Source organism: Furipterus horrens, unplaced genomic scaffold (assembly GCF_987537825.1).
Source record: "Furipterus horrens unplaced genomic scaffold, mFurHor1.1.pri manual_scaffold_9, whole genome shotgun sequence".
NCBI lineage: Eukaryota > Metazoa > Chordata > Mammalia > Chiroptera > Furipteridae > Furipterus > Furipterus horrens.
Window position 1 is genome coordinate 27,593,030 of NW_028327179.1, and position 22,737 is coordinate 27,615,766.

General features: G+C 39.2%; 1 protein-coding gene across 9 annotated transcripts in view; it reads left to right on the plus strand.

Moving 5' to 3' along the window:
• ICA1 (islet cell autoantigen 1) overlaps nucleotides 1–22,737 on the plus strand; it is a 131,089-nt gene that overhangs the window by 72,259 nt on the left and 36,093 nt on the right. For all 9 annotated transcript variants that reach the window (XM_090287183.1, XM_090287184.1, XM_090287189.1 and 6 more), the window contains exons 7-8: nucleotides 17,410–17,535; nucleotides 18,497–18,595. In XM_090287183.1, coding sequence (XP_090143309.1) covers nucleotides 17,410–17,535; nucleotides 18,497–18,595 — 225 coding nt within the window. The remainder of the gene's footprint in view (nucleotides 1–17,409; nucleotides 17,536–18,496; nucleotides 18,596–22,737) is intronic.

Sequence of the window (22,737 nt, forward strand, 5' to 3'; positions counted from 1 at the left end):
ACTTGACAAACATGGTGTATTCAGTCTCTACAACTAGACTATCCTAGGTTCAGTTTGGGGCTCCATGCATTATAGCAATATAATCTTGGGGATATCTTTTAACTTCTCTGTGACTCAGTGTCTTCATCAGAAAAATGGGCATCATAATATTAATTGCATTAACTTCTTAAGATTCTTATGAGAATTAAATCAGTAATATTTGTAAAGTACTTAAAACAGAGTCTGGTCTGTAGTAGACATGACATCAGCATTCACCCTTGCCCAGTTTTAAGTGCTCTTTAAGTAAAATAAATACAACTAAAATAAAGAGTCTATCTGTTATATCAAGATGTTGAATGGCTTATCTTTTCAGTGTGGAGAGAGCCTTACTGAAATAAGACCTCAATTCTAACCAGTTGTCATATTTCCCCTTATCAGTGGCTCATGGGGACCCAGTCACATGTTGTGTGTAACAGAGCCCATCAAACTGAATGCCTCATGTCTGATAAGCAAATTCATGATACTTCCACCCTGACCTGCCCCTTCTCTTGACCTCCTTTTGTTTGTTGAAATAGGCTTCAAATGTTAGCTTCATGTTTGACTTCTCCCTCTCCTCGTCTGATGTATATAATTGGTTTCAAAATCTTATCATTTCTGGAAACATCTCTCTCATCCATACCCTTCTCTCCATTCTTGTAGCAGTCCACACAGTGCCACCATAGCACTCTTCCCCAATACCTACCCTGTGGCCACATCCCTGCTCGGAACCTTTCTCAGCTCCTTATGACTTAAAACACCTGTCATTAGAGACCCTTCAGTGCACAAATCCCGCCCACTCTCCATTCTTATTTCCAGTGCTCAATTCCCACAGCCCATTCTCCAGGGTGACACCACGCATAGTCTCCTCTGAATCTGTTGTCCTGACTTAACTGTTAATGATGCCCCTTTTTATTTGCAAAGTGCCCCTGTTTAGACAGTACATTATCTGCTCACCCTTCTGTTATCCCATGAGCTAAACTATGTGTTCTGTGATCCCCACCCCCATCCCCGTGTTCCTTTCACCTGGAATGTTCTTCTTGATCTGTGCTTATCCAAAAGCTTCCTCTTTTTTAAAAAGCAATCCATATGTTGCTTACTCCACTCTTTCAACCTCCCAGGGCACTTGATACACCGCTCCGTGCCACTAAATACTTTCTGCCTTGGACCATGGTTATCTGCATGCTAGTATAGCTTGGCCCCTGGCTGGTTTGGCTCAGTGGATTGAGCGTTGGCCTGCGAGCTAAGTGTCGCTGGTTCGATCTTCCAGTCAGGGCACATCAGAGAAGGAAAACTCTGACTCCAAAAAACCTCCGCTGCCTTGCGGCATACCTCTTCAGGGGAAAGGCTAAGGGAGTAAACCCCGACAGAAAATCCGGAGCCGGAGTCCCTAAGGCGGTTTGACGTTGTAGTCAACACCGGCAACTCCTGCGGCGCACCTGAAGCCAAGCTGTATCGACTCCGTCTTTCCCTTGGACCCTTCAGCTGCGAAGAGAGGGGGGGTCTGCTGCATGGGCAACAGCAGACCCTCCATATCACCCTGCTCAGGCTCTGTAGCTTCAGCTTCACTGGAGAGGACACTCCAGCGTCATCGCAAGATGTCGATTCAACACGGGAGGAGACAGATACCGTGTCACTCCCGAGTCGGACTGCACAGCCATTCTCGGCGGTGCAGATAGACTCTTAAGAAGCTACACCATCGTCTCTCGAGACGGACGGCTGCCGACGAGTATAGCTTGTCTTCCAGACTTAGGTCCTTGAAGAAAGAAGCCATGTATGAGCAACACCGTGTTTCCTACAGCCCCACCTGACATGGGGCCCTCCATGCCTAGAAATCACAGATGTCACTGGATGTTTATTATGTACTGAACGTTGTGTGTGTGATGTACGACATTTACACGATAGACCTCACCTGGATATGTTTACTCCTTTAATCCTAACTATAGTCCTGAAAGGTTACTGATTTGGAAATTGAGACTTGGATTAAATGACTCGTTCCAGGTCACAGAGACAGTAAACCTAAGTGCAAAACTTGAACCCAAATTTCTCTGACTCGAAGAGCCTGCCTTTAACCTTTTCACTTCAGGAGTCCGGTTCTCGAACTGCAGCATGCAGCATAATCACCTGGAGGGCTTGTGAAAACGTATTGCTGAGCCCCAGCCTACTTTCTGATTCAGCAGGTCTGGGTAGGGCCCGAGAATTACATTTCTAACAAGCCCTGCGAGATGCTGATGTTGCTGGTCCAGGAGTCCCATTTTGAGAATGATCACATACGCATAGACATTGATCAATGAATAAATGGATGCATGATGGATCATTTTATTGAAAATTCTGTAAGTCTGCTCTACATTTTATACATTAGGCACATTTACATACTCAGTTATCATTCTTAAAAGGTCAGGGTTAAAACTGGGTTTTATTTTAAATATAAGTTTTAGCTGCCTCATAGTATTGCTTAAATTTAAATTTGAGCTGGCTTTTCCTATTTTTTTAACCAAAAAGGATGTAACTATTTTAATTTATCTCTTTTCCTTTTCATTTTCTTTCATATCTTAAAAATGTTTAGTTCAAAATAATGTTAAAGATAGATTATAGATCCCTCCCCTCTCCCAGGTACTTGAACTGTTCTATATTCCTGGGTATGTATTTTGTACACAATTGGTACTTAATCCATAGTTGGTCATTAGGTTTTATTTCAAGTATGAATTATTTCTCCAAACTTAAATGTATTCCAAAGGGATTATTTGTAAGTAACCTGGGAAGAGAGAGAGCTCTCTTGTGATTTTTATGTTGTGATGTATTCCCTAAGGAGCATGATTAAAGCAAATTTCCTTTTTTCTGCTCTATTTCATGTCTTAATAAAACAAGCTATGATATGAATCCAGCTATTATTTCAGAGTAAAGAGCAGAACCCTTTCCCTGGTGAGCATGTTCCATCTAATAGATAAACAATACAGCTGCCGCAGAATGCAGCGTGCTGGCCCTTCCCACCGTCTTCTTGGAGCCTGGAAATGGCACCAGGCCTTGCCGTATGTCCATAACTGAAAGCCCCACATTATTCTGCAGAAATGGGATGAGACGAGTCTTATCCATAGGAAAGCAGGCACTGCAGGATGTTCCTGAGCACATTCCTGGGTGACTGGACACTCATTTACCAACTTCAGTTGCACCATGACCATGATCTTGCTATGGAAGTTAAAAGCCCATTGATTCTGCATGTAGAAGATGCTAGCAAATTAACTAGCTCTTTTTATTTTGTCAGTGAGATAAACATCTTAATGGAAACTAAGAAGTGACTTTCTGTCTCAGTGATAATATACAGAAAAATAAACTTACAGAAATCTTAGCCTATTTTGTTCCATTCTTAGGGTACTTTTCAAATACTACTTTATTTTCTATTATTTGTGCCTGTGTCTCTTCTTCCTGGCAAGTTGAAAACAATTTTGAGAGTGGAGGTCATGCCTTATTCATCGTTTTTAAGTGTTTCTATCTCATTTTACCCTCACAATCACCCTTACAAAATCAGGGATATAGTCTCCCTGTGAGAATCAGAAGATTCTTATTTATATTGCCAACCTTGGCGTGACAGTGGATTTCCTTGCCAAAAGAACTATGTGACGCAAAAGTAAACAAACAGAAAGCTATCATGTACCACACAAAAACAACATTTTTAAAAGACAAAGCATTTTCTCCAAACTCAGATAAATCCTGAATGTTAGATCCATTAGTAATTCTGGAAGAATTATCTTCTTTCAAGGTAGTTCTTTAATTGATTTTTATTACTTTATGTTTTATCAACAATAAAGATTGGGAAGAAATATAACACCTGTAAGACAAATACTAGAGTAATGGGCTTTCCTTTAACTGATTCCTCTGTGGGACAACTCAATGATTAGTTTCTACTGGCTCTAGTACTCAAGGAAGAAAAGAGTCGCATTCTTCTGTTCTGCCCATATTTCATAATAAATCCTTCAAGTATTAATATTGAGCAATTAATATATGCCAGACAGTGCAAGGCTCTGGAAATAAAAATTCTGAATTAGGCCGTCACTGACCTTGCCTTTGTAGAAGTCATAACATAGTAGGGGAGATAGACGTTAATCAGGCAATCAAAGTTCAGAGTCTAGAACTAGGAGAGAGGATCTGAAGCATCTTGCTGGGGCACAGAGCAGGAATGCCTAATTCTGCCCATCAGGTCAGAATAGGCTTCTCAGAAATATTACTATTTAAGCTGAAGACTGTACATGCATAATTAGTAGCCAGGTGAGGAGGGGAAGGAGAGGACAAGTTTTCCTAGCAGTGTTGTGGGATGTGTAAAAGCCTAGAAGGTGAAGAAGAGTGCAAAGAAATGAAAGAAATCTGTTTGGAGCATTGACTTTTTTTGCCATTAGCTATGTAAACAGAACATTGCTCCAGCAATCATATGCCCAGATATGTTCAACTTCTAGAAAGCAAGAAGGGTTTAACATTCAGATAATCTTCTAGATACTTTTCATTATATTTATATTATATATTTTGTTTGTATTTGGGCTGTGTTCTTTTTACCTCTGAAACAGGGTAATGGGAATGCTAGGAATGCCTTACATTCCTTCTCTCTTTTTTAAAATTTTAATTGAAATTATTGGGGTTACATTTCTAAATTAAGCACTGGGTTATTTTCTTAGCCACATTTAAAACTGAAAATGGCAAATACCTAAAAATACATCTAACCAAATACATGTAAGACTTCTGTACTACAAATTCTAAAACTGCAAACCATTTCTTAAAAAATTTAAAACAGACTTAGTTAAGTAAAGGGAGAAGTATACCATGTTTATGGATTAGAAGATTCCATTCTATCTTATTGAGATACCAGTACTCTCCAAATCGTTCTATAGATTAAATGTAACACCAATCACAATCCCAATAAGATGATAGTAAACTCGTAGAAAAACAAAGGACTTAGAAGGGCCAAACTGATCTTTAAAAACAAGAATAAAGCAAAGTAGTTGCATTTCTAGATATTAAGACTTAATATAATGCTATAGTAATTAAAACAGTGTGCTGCTGACCAACAAATAATCAACCAGTAGAACAGACTAAAACACACACACACATATGGTCACCCAATTTGTGTCCAAAGAATTGCTGCAGTTCATTGGAGGAAATAATGATCTTTTCTATAAATGATGCTGCATTGGTTGGAACATAGACTTAAAGTCCAAAATTAAGACAACCAATCTTTCAGAACAAAACATAGGCAAATCTCTGAATGACCTTCTGTTTAACAAAACAGAAGAAGCACTAACCATAAAAGAAAATACTAAATTGTACCTTATCAAAATTAAGAAAATCTGTTCATTAAAATACACCATTGAGAAAAGATAAACTACAGACTGGAAGAAGATACTTGCAGTAAAACAAGTAACTTGTATCAAGAGCATCTGAAGAAATTTCACACACACACACAAAAAAATTGACCCCCTAGTTATAAAAAGCAAAACTTATGAACAGACACTTAATCAAAGAAGATATCAAAAGTGCCAACACAATTATGCAAAGATACTGACATTATTATTCATCAGGAAAGTGAAAATTAACACCCACCAAATGGCTAAAATTAAATGACCTGACAATCACAAATGTTAGTGAGGATATGGAGCAACTGAAATTACATTGCTGAAACTACTTGGAAAACTATTTTGCGTTATCTACTAAAAATAATTTACTTCTGGGCCTATACCCAAGGAAAATGAGTGTTCATGAAAAACTCATGTGAAGAATTTTCATGGCAGTGTTGTTCATAATAGCTCCAAAGTGAAAACAAACCGAATATCTGTCGACAGTTGTATAAATAAATTAATTGTGGTATTGTTCATTCAATAGAGTACTATACCACAATGAAAAAGAATTAGCTATAGCTACATTGCAATAATATGGCTGAATCTCATGAGCATGATATTGAAAGAAACAAGACATCATGGTGTATGTAGTGTATAATTTCCTTTATATGAAGTTCAAAATCAGACAAGTGTAATCTATGGTGATAGAGGTCAGAATACTGAGTATCTTGGTTCTGTTTTTGAGGAGGTATTGACTGGAGTGAAACACAAAGGAGTCTATTGAAGTACTGAGAATGTTTTATATATTGATCTGGGGGATTGTTAAGTGATGTGGATGTATATGTATTTTAATGCTTATGGGGCTAATTTTAATGTGCTTTAGTGTAAGCTGTACCTTAATGAAACAGTTAAAATATAACTGAAACTAGGTGGTTTGAGGAGAGAGAAGAATAGAGACATAGAACATATATGAAAGAAAGTGCAGACTAAAATGATTTTTAGTGGCACAATTATTTAGAAGCATTTTTAAAAGAAAAGGGCCGTTGTAATGAGAGATGTTTTTGTTATTGTTTACACATCCAACTTTCTAGTTTCTTCATCATTTCAAGCATATATATATTCCAGTCCTAAATATCAAGAAATCTCTTGTATGTAACAGTGTAGAAAATGGCGTTCTCCTTTTTCAAAGAAAGTATTACTAGCATTTGGAAGCTAGTTTGGGGAACTTGGGCTGAGAGCATTAGAAGTTCACCAGAGCCAGCTAGAACTTCTAAGTTCTAATGATAAAACACCAAAAATTCTCCAGCAGTTTCACTGTTTCCAGATTCACCCCACCACACTTCGTAGAAGCCCCCTTGTTTCTGTACATCTCTGTAAAAATCCAATGTCATTAAAATGAATTTTTGAACACTTTAGTAATCATCTGATATAACTGATGACATTCCTGTTGTTGCTGAAAGTAGTAATGGAAGTAAATTTTGGAAAGCTGACAGTTATCTATGACATTGTTAGACTTTAACCTAATTCCAGTATTATATCTTGTATCTTGTCATTTAGCTTCTTTTTAAAGCCATCCCTGTGTTAGGTAGATTAGTCTAGGCCTGGTTATGGTACAAAGACACTCAAAATTTTATAATTCCATGGCTTAAACTAATAGAAGTTTTGTTTTGTTTCTTTGTGTTTGCTCACCAAATAGTCCTGGGCAGGTGTTTACATCGGTGGACTGGCTCTCCTCCAAGAAGTCATTTAGGACCGAGGCTGACAACAGCTTTGCAGTCGTTAATGTTTTAAAGACTTTATTTGTTTTTAGAAAGAGGGGAAAGGAGGGAGAAAGAGAGAGAGAGAAACATCGATCAGTTACCTCTCACATGCCGCCAACCAGGGACCTGGCCCACAACCTAGGCATGTGCCCTGACTGGGAATTGAACTGGTGACCTTTTAGTTTGTGGGACGACGCCCAACCCACTGAGCCACACCAGTCAGGGCCACTTTACAATCTTTAAGTCTGCCTCCCAATGTTCCCTGGATGTGGACATCCCACTCATCCCCAAAGGAAGCAGCACATGCAGAAGCATGTGTAGAAAGTCTTTACGAGCCAAACCTTTCTACTTGTATTCACATTCCACTGGAGGGAACTCTGTCCCATGGCCACACCTTTTTTTAGGGGAGTCTGGAAAATACAGAAAGGCCAATGGATTTTTATGGACAGCTGGCAGCCTCAGCCACAGGAACAGTTGCTCATCGTACTGAAAATCTGAAATGTTCTCAGGCTTGTAATGACAAAGGGAATTGTCACTGGCACAGGACTTTAATGGATTGGGTGTGTACAAAGAACACAAACCCATGTTTTCCGGAACAACTGATTACAGCAAATTGGAATGAAGTGATTTCTAGCAGGAAGGAGCAAAGAGGTGCTATAGAAATGTGTGGAATCTCAACACAGACCATGTTTTAAAGATTTAGGCTAATGGGAAATTGAAGGAGCTGGACCAGCTTTCTTCTTGGCATACAATTACTATGACCTGTCTTCTTAAAAAAAATAACCACACCAAGTGATGAAATTCAGTCATTAGACTATAAAAGTAGAGGCTACAGACCCAAAGCTCCTAATGGTGTATATTAGTGTGCCCCAGGTTAAAAACTGTTTATTTGACTAGTATTTTTAGCTCCTACTATCAGTGCTTGGGTAACAAAATGAAGATACGATTCTTGTTGTAAGCTCCCTGGAGAATATAGAAGTCAATTAAAATGATAGTGATTATGCCATGTGATGCGTCATGAGAGATAACAGAGGTATATGATAAAGTGCTGTAGGGGCCCAAAGAAGGAGCATCTACAGCCAGGCTTGAGGATTAAAATGTTCTTCCTAGAAGATGAGGCACAAGCTGAATTTTAAAGGGCCAAGAAGTAGAAAAAATAGGACATCAATGGGAACAACATATGAAAAGGAAGATGATGAAGCTATTTATGATCTGGGAAAAAGCACTGGGAGAAAAGAGTGAAGTGGAAGATTTTCTAAAGAGAAGAGAGAGAAAGAAGCCAAAAGTGAAAGTCAAGAAATGGACCAGGGCCAGATAAAGGTGTGTGTACAGGCTACAGAGTCTAGAGTCTGTATCCACCCTTGATATTCTGGGGCCCAGTGAAGTTGTTGTTCTTGTGTCAGTCTTTTCAGATACTTGCTAACACCCAGATCCACCACGTTTTAGGACTCAAGGGCAGCAACATGGATCCATAAGGGAAAGGCCTGATCTTTTCCTCACTCGCTCTATTCAGGCCCCACCACAGAACAAATAAACACAACTCCTCAGACAAGATAATTTTCAGCAAATCAGCCCACCTGTTAATTTAGTGGTTGATTTGTGTTTGTGAGTTAGATTACTTACACTGAATGACCATCCATAAACATAATAAAAAATATACTGTAATATAAAGAACAATCAGGTTTATCTTGGGCAGCCAAGAGACACAAGCAAATTCACTAACCTTTTATGTGGCATGTAGATAGGAATGAATGATCAAAAAGAGGAATAAAAAAAGAAATGACACATTTTAAGACCACAATAAAGTACATGAAATACCATTTACAGTCGCCTGAAATGTGTGCTATTCAGATTAGAAAGAAATTGATAAAGCTGGTGCCCCTAGAGGGGAATTGATAAAGTTTGTGACCCTAATTAATATTTCCATTAATGACCTAAAAGAGGAAGTGAACTCAGTCAGTTAAATTTTCCTGATGACAGAATTGCTTTATGTTAAAAACAAAACACAGAAAAAAATAATTTACCAGCTGAGCAAACATTAAGAATGTTGGGGAATTGTGATAGCTAGCTAAATTAATCTGAAATGGACCTGCATATTATAAACTACACGGTTGTGAATAATTTTAACTGTATTTCAACTTGCCAAGGGCTTGAAAATAGAGGACCTTTAACTCTGATCCTACGTGAATGGCTATATTATTGCATAGTGAGTAATGGTTTGTATTTTAAAACAAGAAGCCAGAATCACGAATTTAACGTATTAGAATATTTTTATGTAATGAGTTGACAAGGTGACAAGGAAAAGGAGTAGTAGACAAACTGCTGAACACCCCTCCCCATTTTGGGTGATATACAGTTAATCTTGCTAGTTTGAGATTTGCTACAATTGGGAAAGCAAAGTGATGCAGTGAAAATAGCATGGACTTTCACATCCTGCCCCTCCCTAGCCAGTCAAATTAGCTTGGGCAAGTTACCTAATGGTTCTGAAACTCAGTTTCTTTCTCTGTGAAGCAGAAACAAAAGTATGGTGTAGGAGTGTTGTGAGAATCAAATGTGAGTGGGTGCATGTTTGTGTAACACCTAATCAGTAAATGGTGGTGGTGATGGTGAAGAAGAGGGACAGTGTCTGGGAAGGTCTACCAGCAGTTCAGCAACCAGAGCATGGTGTGCACTGTCAAAGAGTGATGTTGCCCTGGCCAGTCTAGCTCAGTTGGTTGGAGCATCATCCTGTAACCAAAAGGTTACAGATTTGATTCCCAGTCAGGGCACATGCCTAGATTGTAGGTTTGATTCCCGGTACAGGCTCCTAGTATGGGCATATGTGGGAGGCAACCAATCAGTGCTTCTCTCTGGCATTGATATTTCTCTCTCTCTTCCTCTCTCCCTTTCTCTCTCAAAAGCAATGAGAGAATGTCCTTGGGTGAGGATTAAAAAAAAAAGGTAGTGTTACATAGTGAGAAAGTGAAGCCTGAGGGTTCATTCTTCTGCTATCCTCGCTTTACTCATTCAGTGTTGTCCATACCTGGTACCTACAGGCATGGAGGGTTAGCCCTGTAAAGTCAAATAGTTAGCTTTTACCTTCATGCAGCTTATAGGTGAGGGTAGCTGAGCATATGTGAGAGCAGATGGCACTTACCGTAGTTTTGTGTCAGAAGAAAGATTCTCAAAAGAGAAAACTAGGAGGAGTAGAAGAGAACATCTTCAGTATGGGAAACAGGATGGTAGTTCCTAAAAAAATTAAGAATAGTGTTACTGTATGACCCAGTAATCCCTCTTCTAGGTATCAATCCAAAAAAAAAAAAAAAAAAAACCTAGAAAACCTTTATTTGCAAAGATAAATGAATCTCTATGTTCATTGCAGCATTATTCATGGTGGCCAAGACATGGAGACAACCAAAGTCTCCTTCAATAGATGATTGGATAAAGAAGATGTGGTACCCATACACTACAGAATACTACTCATTTGCAACATTTGCCATTTGCAACAACATGGATGGACCTTGAGAGTATTGTGCTAAGTGAAATAAGTCAGTCATAAAAAGCTAAGAATCATATGACTTCACTTATGTGGGATATAAAATTGAAACTCACAGGCACTCAAAAATAAGAAAGAACACAATGCTGATATATGCAACATTGATCTCAAAGGGATTATGCTGAGTGAATGAATCCAGCCACAAAAACTAGGCTACCTTGTAATATTTCATTGATATGAAACTCTAGAAAAGACAAAACTAATCTATAGTAGTTGGCAGGGCCTGGGACTTGAGGGAAATAATCAAATGCAACGGGAGCTGTTAGGAATGATAGAAGTGTCCAATATTATGATTCTGGTGGTAGTTGCATGATTGTATTCACTTGTCCAAAAACTCAAAGAATTGTACATCTAAAATTAAATTGTACCTCATAAATAAAGCTGATTAAAAGTGATTGGTGATAAAGATGGTGGTGATGGTGGCAGTGGTGGCAATGGTGGCATCAATTCCCAGCACAGAATGAAAAAGAGAGCATTACTGCATATATTTCCTCTAGAAAACAGGGAATCCACTGACCCAGTGCACCTAAGGGAATTTGATGAACTTATTTCTTTCCACTTTGTTGTGGAGCCTGAGCTAAGGAGCCTTAGCAAGATTTCTTATAGTAGAAGCTCTGTTCAGGCTACATGGCTTGGGGCCTCCCTATGTCTACATCTAAATTCATATGGCCAACATTACTGACCAGAGCTTACCAAGATGGTAGCTATACTCTTAGTTCATATCTTAAACTTAGAACACTGTGAGTTACATGGTCAGTGGTAGGTCAGATGACCCTGTGTCCCATTGTTTAGTGTAAAGAACATGAATTAAATTCACTTGAGTTTGAATCTAAGTTTTTTATATCAGATAAATATCTAGGTCTTGATTTCCTCTTCTGTAAAACAAAGACGTCTTCCCTAAACATTATATGCCATATAATAGGTAGTCCATGATACATGGGAAGGGTTCTCTGTTCAAATAAATTTTAGAAACACTGGAATCATCAAAACTTAAAAGGGATCTTTATCATAGAACTTCTTAGAGCCTTTCATATGAATTTCCAAGAAGGCAGAAGTAAGCAACCTGTATTACTGCTCTTTTGGTTTCACATAACAGAAACTCATCTTGAATTCAGTCGGGCAAAGGGAGGAGTTAAGTAGAAATCCCATGTATCCATCGGGAGGGCAGTGGAGATCCAGGAATTTGTGTGCTACCACAGCTCTCTTTCCACACCATGGGAAACTCAAAAACCAGGACTTTCCATCTCTAGTGCTTTCACCACCAGGAAAGGACCGACAGTTGTTTTCTCTAATTCTAAGTTCAGAAATATGTAGGAAGGGTTCTGATTCATCCAACTTGGACCAAGTGCCTTTCCCTGAATTGGCCAACCATGATGCCTTATGACTGACTGAACATGGGTTAAGATACCCATCCCTGGGCCACTCACTGGGAGTGGAAAGGTGGCCTATGAAAGAGCACACCAGCCCTCATTTACACCACATTCTTAGAATAAAGAGAAGGAATATCAAAAATAAACAGTCCCTAAGCCTACACGTTATTGCCCATATGCATGCATGGTCTACATACAGTCATTTACACATACTTCTGTGCATAATACAATGTCAAAATTGCAGCTGCCATCAGTGGGTAAATATCATAGATCAAGTACAGTAAAGTGACTCAGCAAAGTATTTAATTAACTGACCCTTGACAGGTCTTGCTTGGTCCATTGGCCTCCAAAAAAAAGATATTTTAATTGAATCCAAATATTTAACCTTCTGTTTTCCAAGTGATTTCAGATAGTGTAAGCTTTGTCTTGCAGCACCTTACTAAGCCAAAAGAAGTAATTGGTGTATACTGTGATCTTAAATGTATTCTCTGGATGCAGGATGCTGCCTCAAAGGAAAAAAGAAGTGAACAAATTAAGTTAATGAGGGGGGAGTATTGAGAGCTGTTTGGGAAAGAATTAAGAATCCTGATGTGGTCTCAGATGTCCATGAGAATCATCTGGTGAAAGAGGCAAGTTAGGCAATGATATTGGGCTTGAGGTGGTAAGATACATAGGAGCTAGAGCATTTTTTCATACCCAGCACCACTATCCAAGTCTAAAGCTACCATCATCTTTCCCCTTAACTCTAGCTCTGTCCTCACCTACTCTCATCTCCCAACTCTAAACCATCCCTACACCACAGTGAGTGATCATTTCAAACTGAAAATAAGACCCTATGTCTTCCATGCTTAAAGGCCTCCAATGCTTTTTCACTGCTTCTAAGGTAAAAACTAAAATCCTGAGCATGCCTACAAGGCCCCTGCTCCAGGATGTGCCCCAACCCACCTCTTCCGCTTCATCTTATACAACCCTTCTGTTTTCTCTCAGCAACCCAGCTACGCTGGCCTTCTGGGACCAGTCTTCTTACCCCCACCCCATGGCCTTTGCACATGCTCCTCTCCCTTCTTGCACAGTTAGTCATGTTCAGTCCTTAAGAATGGAGCTTATGTGTTACTTCTTTGGAGAATTTTCTCTCAGTCAGATTCCTTGGTAAATCACCGTGGGTCTTTCTGAGTACCTCACTCAGTTTGTTGTTATGCCCTCATCGAAAATGCCCACTGGACGTTCAGTTCTGTGAGGATGGAGACCACCTCCATTTTACTCACTGCTACCAGCTTGTTGAAGGTGCTGAGTAAGTACTTTCTGAATGAATTGTTGGAAGGAGGGAGGCAGAGCCTTTTCCTGGAAGAGAATGTAAAAGTAAAAGGAGGATTGCCGTTTTTCTTGACTTTGTTTTTAAAGGAAAGAAACCATTTATAAAAATACAAAACTACTCTCAAATCATTTAGTTGTGGGGTAATATGAAGACCTTTCCCGCTGGATGGGGAAGCCAGATTGAACTAAGAGGATGAATAGCTTTGGCTTCACCATAATGTAGTTCAAGTTGGGGCTAAGAGGTAGAATTTCAGGTTAGGAGGAATAAGTACAGAGAAGTGCCCTGTAGTTTTGGCAGTTGAGACATTGCTCCTTTTTCTGGTAAATTGCATTTCTGCAGCCTGGGGGAGGCAGGGTCATAAAGAGTGTCTGATATGCCTGATCATTTCCTAGAGCTTGGAGAATAAGGGGAGAGAGGTGGGGCCACAAAAACAAAATTAAGAAATAAACAAAGGGTACATTTATTTGACTGAAGACTTTTTAAAGGACCTTGAAAAACAGAGGCGCTCCTCAAGATGTTTATGTAATTGAATGTAATTTATCTGGGATTGAAAGGAATAATAATCAAAACATTTTTCACTTAAGTGCATCTGGAGGCATATGAAATTAGACTCTTGATGGTGGCTATGCCTGCCTGTGCCCTTGGTGTTTTGTCCTCGGGCTGGAGCCTGGAAATGTGTTTTAGAGAGCAGACACAGAGCACAAAATAGTAAATGAACTTGACCATATTCATAATGCCCAACAGTGTAACATCCTTCTTGTTTGGCAGGGAAAGGGCTCAACATTTGGAAACTCAGCAGTGCATTAAGTATTTTAATAATCATTGTTGACACACAAAGCATATGGCCTTTCAGAACTCCCTGGGTCAAGTGTTGAAGTCTTCTTCTAGGTTTCTAAAATTACTTTATGAAAATTCAAACAAAATTAAATGAGGGCACATTTCAAAGCATATTAACTCATGAGCTTTGTGTTATAAGCAAGTGAAACAAGTTTTCTCCTAGGGTAAAATAATATTTATGAGTAACCAATTATGTTAATGTAAAGGAAAAAGCATAATTCACATCCCTGCAAAAATATTAATTTGCATTTAATTAGAAAGTCTAGAACCTCCCCATAATCAGGCCCATCTTGCAGATACCTTGCATTTACTGTGTCAAGCTTTAAGACCATCTGAGCTATCCCCCCATGTCAGAAGCCTCTATTGTCCACCTACCTACCATTTATACCTGCTATCAGTGGCCACAATAATGCTGTGAATTAAGCAACCATAACACTCAGTGGCTTTAAAACAATACAAAATTCTTACTGCTCACAAGTCTATGGGTTAGCAGGACAATTCTGATCTCTGCTGGGCTCACTCTTGAGTCTGCGTTCAGCTGTGGGGTGGGGAGGGATCTGCTGATCATGGCTGGCCTCCCTCCCGTGTCTGGGGGTCAACTGACCAAAGGCTGATCTGTTGGGACAAGTGGGCTCTCCTCCTCATGTTTCTCGCATGCACAGGCCTTTCTCACTTCTCCAGCTGGCCAGCCTAGGCATATTCTCAGGTTGGCCTGGGCATATCACCATGGCCAACTCAGGGAAGCCAGAGAGAAAGTGGAAGCATTTATTTTTCTCAAGCTTCCAGTTCCATCACATTTGTTAGCATCCCATTGGCCAAAATAAGTCACATGCCAAGCCCAGAGTCAAAGTGAGAAAAGACTACACTGTTATAGGGGAGAAGGTGGGATACTAGGAGGCCAGTCTTTGGGGCTTTAAATCCATCAACCTACACCCTTCTGCCCCCAACCCCAGCACTAATCATTCCCTTGTCTGTGCTGTGTTCTTCAGTCTTAGTTCTGTTACACTTTTCTCAATGTGTTATAATATAGTTTCTAACTTGTTTGTGTTCCCTAAAAGATTACAGGGTCCTTATGCCTCTGTGCATTCATTCATGAGTATTTATTGACCACCTGCTGTGTATCTTATTCCTTTACAGACATCCCGGTGCCTAACACTGGTCCTGACGCCTAATAGGTGCTCACTAAGTATGTGTCGAATGAATGCATATGTGAACACTCACACCTATATTAATCTCCTTCCCTTCCCTCAGAGAAGGGTGAGGACAGATACCTCTCAGGGTCCCAGTTGATGAGGAGGCGTTCCTGGCCCGTGCAGCTGGTGAGCCAGTGGGGTCCCTGCAGAGGATCTCAGTGGCTCACGCATCTTTCCCTCCACCCTCTCCCACTTCTCCCCTTTGGAACTCAGATTTTATTTTCTCTGTCTCCTTATTTCTTGCACAGGAAGGCAGAAAAATCACTGATATTTAACTGATTCTAAATTATTTTTATAATCGGTGCTCCCACGTTCTTTACCTGGAGTGTCTCCCTTCTCCAGTGGGGAATGGTTGGCTCTGAGACTTATTTCAGCTCAAGGCGTGGTCAGAAATGCTTCTATTCTCTGGTGTTCTCAGCTCTGTAGACCAAGAATACAGAGGAATCCTTAGAAAATGTTTTATGCAGATAGAGACACAAGACCCTATTCGCTTAGGGTATAATTCCATCAATATGGTGTTAAATATACTACCTCATTCTTTTTCAATTCCATAAAATATACAGGGAAAACTTGTGTTTCTGGGTAGAACCATCAGTTTGAGCCTCTTGGTTTTCCAGCAACTAGTGTAAGTTGCTTAAGAGGCAGAATAGCATGGCTTTGGAATCAGGCAGGCTAACCTCGCATGCCAGCCCTGCCTGTCAGTTACTTTCCCAAATGAAGCCTCTTACCCTCAGCAGTCAAAGAGGGTGATAACAGAGGCTAAGAGGGAATGAATGCTGGAAGGTCATGAGTGAATTGCATTAATTGTTCCATTGTATCAATTGTGAATTATTTCAGTTGTTAAATTGTTGCTATTATTATATCATGCCCTATAATTTTATAAGCTGTGGGTATAAATTAGTATTATTAGTGGTAAAAATTAATGCATTTTATATTAACTCATCTTCATGCTTATCTTTATTAGAAAATAAAGTCATCCCTTCTAAAACTACTTTAAAGGTGATGCTTTAAAATGGTACTCAGGTAATTTACCTTTTGAAATGACCTGGAAAATTTCTTCACTCAGTCACCAAATATGTATTCAGCACTTGCTTTGTACGAGGTCGCTAGATGCTGAGCATATAATGGTGATCAAAGCAGACATTGTCCTTGCCCCCAGTATCTATCCTGTGATAAAAGAGCTATTATTACTTCCAGCTCACAGTTCCCTACCTGGTAACTACCGCTGCATGAATTATCTGAGATAAATGAATATCTGGCTGGCTTTCTCTGGGTAAAATATGATATCGTGATGCCTCAGATTGGAGGAAAGGGAAATTTTGACATAACCATTTTTAATATAGCTGTATTAAATTTTAAAACCTTCTATTTCATTATCAAATAATATATAGAATTTTTGAATCTTTTTCTGACCTCCACTCTATCTCTGAATTACTACATGGCTCAGGGACAGATGGAGGATTGCTTGTGTACATACTCAATTTTAAGAAATGGAGAGTTTACCAGTGAAGGTCATTTTTTTTTGCCTGTGTTGCCTTTTCCTTTTCTGGAATCCTACACCGGATCTTGGAACAGAAGGGGACAAAAGCTGGGAAAGTCCAAATGACAGCTGTTGTTAATAGGATTGTATCAGTATTAATTTCTTATTTGTAACAAATGTAGCACGTTATATAAGCTGTTACCATTCAAGGAAGTCAGCTTCAAAGAACTGTAGGAATACAGGAGGGCCAAGGTTCTTCCCTTGTACCCCACGTGTTTTCAGACTTCCCCCCACTGTGCTCAGTCTGCGAATGGTTGAGAAGAGAGGGATTTTAATATTCGACTGAGAAAAATATAATTAGGATGGTAAGTTTGCTATATAATCATGATAGGCAGTAGTGTCGTTTAGGTTCTCTGGAAGTAAAGAAGGGATATTATATGATCTTCTTATGTGCCTGGAATTTTCAAAGGTGTTTTCTTATACGAAAGAGGTAAGCCCACTGTTGGTCTTTTCTAACTGGCAAATTTCAACTATTATACTTAAGAGTCTGATTGGTTCAAAGTGGTTCCTTTTACTTTCATAGGTACAAACACAAGTACGCCTTGCCAAAAAGAGCTTTGACAAATTGAAGATGGACGTGTGTCAAAAAGTGGATCTTCTCGGAGCAAGCAGATGCAATCTCTTGTCTCATATGCTAGCAACATACCAGGTAACAAAGTGATGTTTGTTGCAATGAACCAGGAAAGCTATGAGGTTTAGATAACAGAAAAAAGGTGTTTGAGCTGAAAGTATGGTTTGGGCATTATGAAGTTCCAAATGCCTTTCTCATAATTTACTTCCTACATCTCTCCCTTCTACTGGACGACAACTTAATCAAGCCAAGTGTTTATTAGCTATTCCCTGTTCATGCTCTGTAATCTCCCGCCCCCAGCACTGGCTTCAGCGGTGCTTTCTGCCCGAGTGCCTTGCCCCAACCATTTGAGCCTTCCCAAATCCCACTCTGTGTGACGTTCCAGACTTCCAAAAGCCTTCTCTGGATTCAGCATAGTCTCTTACCTGTCAGGCCATCTTAATTTAACGAACTTGGTTTTGTCCCCTACTAACCTCTGGCTAGCACATTGTATCCATCAACAGTCCCGTGAGCACCAGCTGAGTGTGGGAGGCCAAACTCTAGTGTTGTGGGGAAAATAAAAGTTAATAAGACCAGATCCCTCGTCCCCAAAGGACTAAAGGTTTAGGAAGGAAGTCAGAGACAGTGAAGTCTGACTCTATTTTCTATACCTCAAGGACAGAACAGGGTATGCTAAGTAAAACAAGTTCTAAAAAATCCAGTGAGGGTTGGAAGAGGGTGACATTGAATCAGTTGAGGAATCCCAAAAGTATATTGTTAACGATTAGCCCTGGGCTTTGGAGGATGGATCTGGAATAAGTATAGAGAGAATGGAGAGGAGAAAGTCCCAGCTGGTAGAGAACAGGAGTCAGTGTGTTTGGGGAAACAGGGAGGCATTTAGTTTGGCTGAAATACAAGGTGTAAGTGGAAAAAAGTCTGCAGAGCTGGGCTGGAATCACTTGGGAGGACCTTGACAGCCACAGATGGGCACACTTCTCTGGGGCCCATGACTAGAACTGGGCATTAACAGCATGAGTAGCTTTCCTGTCTTTCTTTACAGACCACTCTGCTTCATTTTTGGGAGAAAACTTCGCACACCATGGCAGCCATCCATGAGAGCTTCAAAGGCTATCAGCCATATGAATTCACTACATTAAAGGTAGGAAAGCTCGAGAGGCCATTAGGAAGTCTGATGGAAAGTAAAGTTCTGTTTCTGTCACTGTGTCCATTGCAGCAAGCATCATTCTGCCAGACTCCAAACCTCGAAGTGAGGACTTTGCCCCTCAGCAGTGTCTTCTTTACTGCATCGATCTTCAAAGCCACAGCAATCTAAGTACACAGGTTGGACCTTGGGGCACATGCTACCAGGAGATTGTGGTCAACACCAGCCTAAGGATGGTCCTGCTCCTTTAAGATGCTAGTTTGACCTTGCTAAAGAGGAGACTGTACAAGTCTAGGACCCTCCGTTACTTCTTAATTATTAAATTCAAATATGCTCACTTGAGAAGATATTTTTCTTCTCCTTACTTCTGACAAATAACATTTAATTCTGTGAGCACCATCCAACATAGAATTGGATTTTTCCCTAAGACATTAGAATAATATTCTCTAATTGAAAAAGCAACATTAAACTCAATTATTTCTCACCTCAAAAGAGATACATGGAAAATGTCTGATTCTCAGTATTGCAACTGAAGGTGGAATCATTTTGCTCTCTGGTGGTTGTCAAGGATGAGTGTACCTCAAGCTACGGAAGTGATTTGGTTTCCAAAAGGATTTTAAGAATAGTGAGCAAACACTGGTGGCCAGGTCATATCCTTAAAATGGAAGCACAAGGAAAGAACTGTTAGAGTTCATCTTGAAATTGCCTTCTTTCTAATTTTTCAGGCAATTTGCGTCTCATCATCTTGCTTCACAAACATTAAAAAGCGATTTTTTGTTGCCGTTAAACACCTCTTCGATTTTGGGATGTTTGTAATGTCACCGCATCTACAAAACTATTAGGACAGAAACCCTTTAAAGACCCTGGCCCTTTAAAGGAACATCCCAAGAGGAACCCAGGCCAGTCCAGTCACCTTGTGATGTACCTGACCTGACACCAGACAGGACACCTGGCCATGGGGTGTGTTCTTCACAATTCCTGTCAGCTAGTTACTTGCTTCCTGACAGGCTGCATGAATGGAATTAGAATATGCCTTTTCTGGTTTTGTCGACTGGGCTATAAGCACTTCATTTCTTATGTGTCCTCCTTTGTGCAGCCTGCTGTCCTGCACACAGTGACCTTCCTCATCACAGGGGCAGTGTGGTCGGCCGCTGTTGGTAGGGACTGTTCCTTCCCGCCCGGCTTAGTGCTCCTTTCAGTAAATCACAGGGAAGGAACTATCTCAACCAAGACTGATTGATTAAAATTAGAAGAAAGAAAAAAGAGAAACATAGTTATAAAGAATAAAATGGCAATAAATACATACCTATCAATAATCATTTTACATGTAAATGGCTTAAATGCCAATCCAATTGGTGTTTCTTTCTCTCTCCCTCTTTCTCCCACCCCTCTATCCCTCTCCCTCTCTCTCCTCCACTCTCTAAAACCAATAAACATATCTTCAGGTGAGGATTAAAAAAACAAGACTGTTACATATGCTGTCTATAACAGACCCACCTCAGAACAAAAGACACACACAGACTAAAAATAAAGGGATGGAAAAAGATATCTTATGCTAATGGAAATGAAAAAATAAGCTGATTAGCAATTCCTAAATTCAACAAAATTGACTTTAAAACAAAGACTCTAATAGGAAACAAAGAAGGACACTGCATAATGATAAAGAGAGCAATCCAACAAGAGGATATAACCCTTGTAAATTTTTATGCACCCAACATAGGAGCACCAAAAAATATAAAGCAAATCTTTATATGGACATAAAGGAAAAGATCAAGAGTAATACAGTCATAGTAGGGGATTTTAACACCTTGACATCAATGGATAGATCTTCCAGACAGAAAATCAACAAGGAAACGGTGACCTTAAATGGCACACCAGAGCAGATGGATGTAATGGATATCTTCAGTTTGATTAAAATTAGTACAACTCACACATGGAAATGTTTTACACAGATTTGAGCAGAATCCCATGAACTATTCTTTGATAAAGCAGAGAGGTTTTTTTAGGCATGAATGTGCATCAGATTTTATTTTATTTTATAATACATGCCATTTCAGAGGTTGTCTTTTGAAAGACAACTGTGCATAACACCAATCAGCCAGGTGGAAGATGAAATAATGCCTACCCAAAATACAGTTTAAAAGAAGCTCAGGTTAACTGCATGTAGAGTACAGTATGAAATTGAATTTGTGCCACAAGAATGGAAGAATCCATATGTGTATCCCTGGCCTCCTGTGCTGAGGAAAATATGGCCCCTTAATTTTTGCCATGATATTTAATCTTGCAGAGAGGATCAAGCAGATGATTATGTCAGAGGATTTCTGGGCAGCAAAGTTAGGGAAAGTTTGATGGCAGTGGTTCAGGACATAATTGCAAATATTTTGGGCAGATGACTGTTGCCTTTTTCATTCCCAGAGCCTTCCTTAAATTATGGTTTAAGTACCAGTTCATGGTTTAATTTTAACACGAACTCAGGAAGAGTAATACCTCTGTTAAGGTATAATATGATTATAGTAATATCAAGAATGTTGAGTGTCCAGAAGTCAACCAAATAAACTGTGGTTTTATGACATCTCTTGAATGCTATCCATCTAGAATCTCAAGCTAATAGCTGATTGTTTTTTATGTGGATTCACACCTTTATGATATAATTCTGTTATTACACATCCATCATTGCATAGATGGAGGTGTGTTGCATATCCTATTCTATGCCATGAAACATGGAAATGAAAGCCATCAGTACCTTCTGTATCACTCTCAAGCCTGATAATATTATCTGACTTACCAACCCTCTTACACTAATATATATTTTAAATATATGCCTTATATTAAGATTTTGATTTAAGTCACCTTTTAACATATATAATTTTCTACTGAATTGCACTATATATTGATAATGAATACTTTGAAATTTAAATAGCTACTTTTACGATTTATTTGTTCTCCAGATTTACCTAAGTAAATCGCCCCTTAAATGCCTTTTGGGACTCTGGCTGGAAAGAAAACATTGTCTTTGGGGAGGTTTGCCAGGCTCTGTTAATGAAAAGCAACCCATTTGTTTTCTTTGCTGCAGGGTGTATTCTGAGTGTGTTGGTAATTGTGCCATTGCAGCTGTATTTCCTGACTGTTAGTTTTATGCTTGATGAAGGATGATAATTAATGTGTTAAACGCTTGGTGCATCCTGTTTCGGGGGAAGAGTCTTTTGCTGCAGAATTACAAGGATTTAACTCATGCCCCGGACGTTCAAGTTTTATTTCTAATGAGCCTTTCTCTAGAAAATATGTGTAGTTCTTTTTAAAAATAATTTTATTACAAAAGTGAATTGAAAAATATCCAAATCACTATTTTGATATTTTGTAAATATCTTTTGGTCAAGTTGTTTTTGTATGTGAGTGCGTATGACAACAGCTTTTCCTCTGGCCTGATCTGATTCTATTGACTCTGTTTTTAATTACATAATCTTTCCTCATTTTAATCTATGATAGATTTTTGTAGAATTTAACTTTATGGAAAATTTACCATTGAAATTTAATATTACAAAATTTTCTAGCCTAATAATTTTAATAGCTCAAATTTAAAGCAGAGACTAATTTTTCAGTGGTTTCCAATAAAAGAAGCAATGCTATTATCTCATATTTTCAAACAATAAGTATGTATTAACTCATTAAAATGCTACAAAGCATATGCATTTTGCATGAGTTATCATTCATGTGTTAATTTTACACTGATTCTAAATCATCTGGAAATGTCTTTCACGTGGCAGAAATGATCAAGTTATGGGGCTAAGAATGGAATGTTACTAGCCTATCTTGAAAGCACTGTCACTTTTTTAGAGAAAATAATTTAGACTTAGACTTTAAAGTATTACTGAAAAAACTAAATGAAATGCTGTCTGTAGGAAAGCAAGCCCTCACATGTGGTCATGTTTGCCTCATCCTTCCGTGATGCGTTTACTTACACATGTCCCCAAGGATCCAGAACTGGCATCATGGGAAACAAACAAACAAACAAACAAACAACAGCAACAACAAAAGCCCTCAGGAGCCAAGTGGCTTTTCCCTGGAAACTCTGAACTTCTGTTTGCATCAGTGTCCTTTTCGTCCCCTCTGGGATGCTGGCATGGGGGTCGAGGTGGATG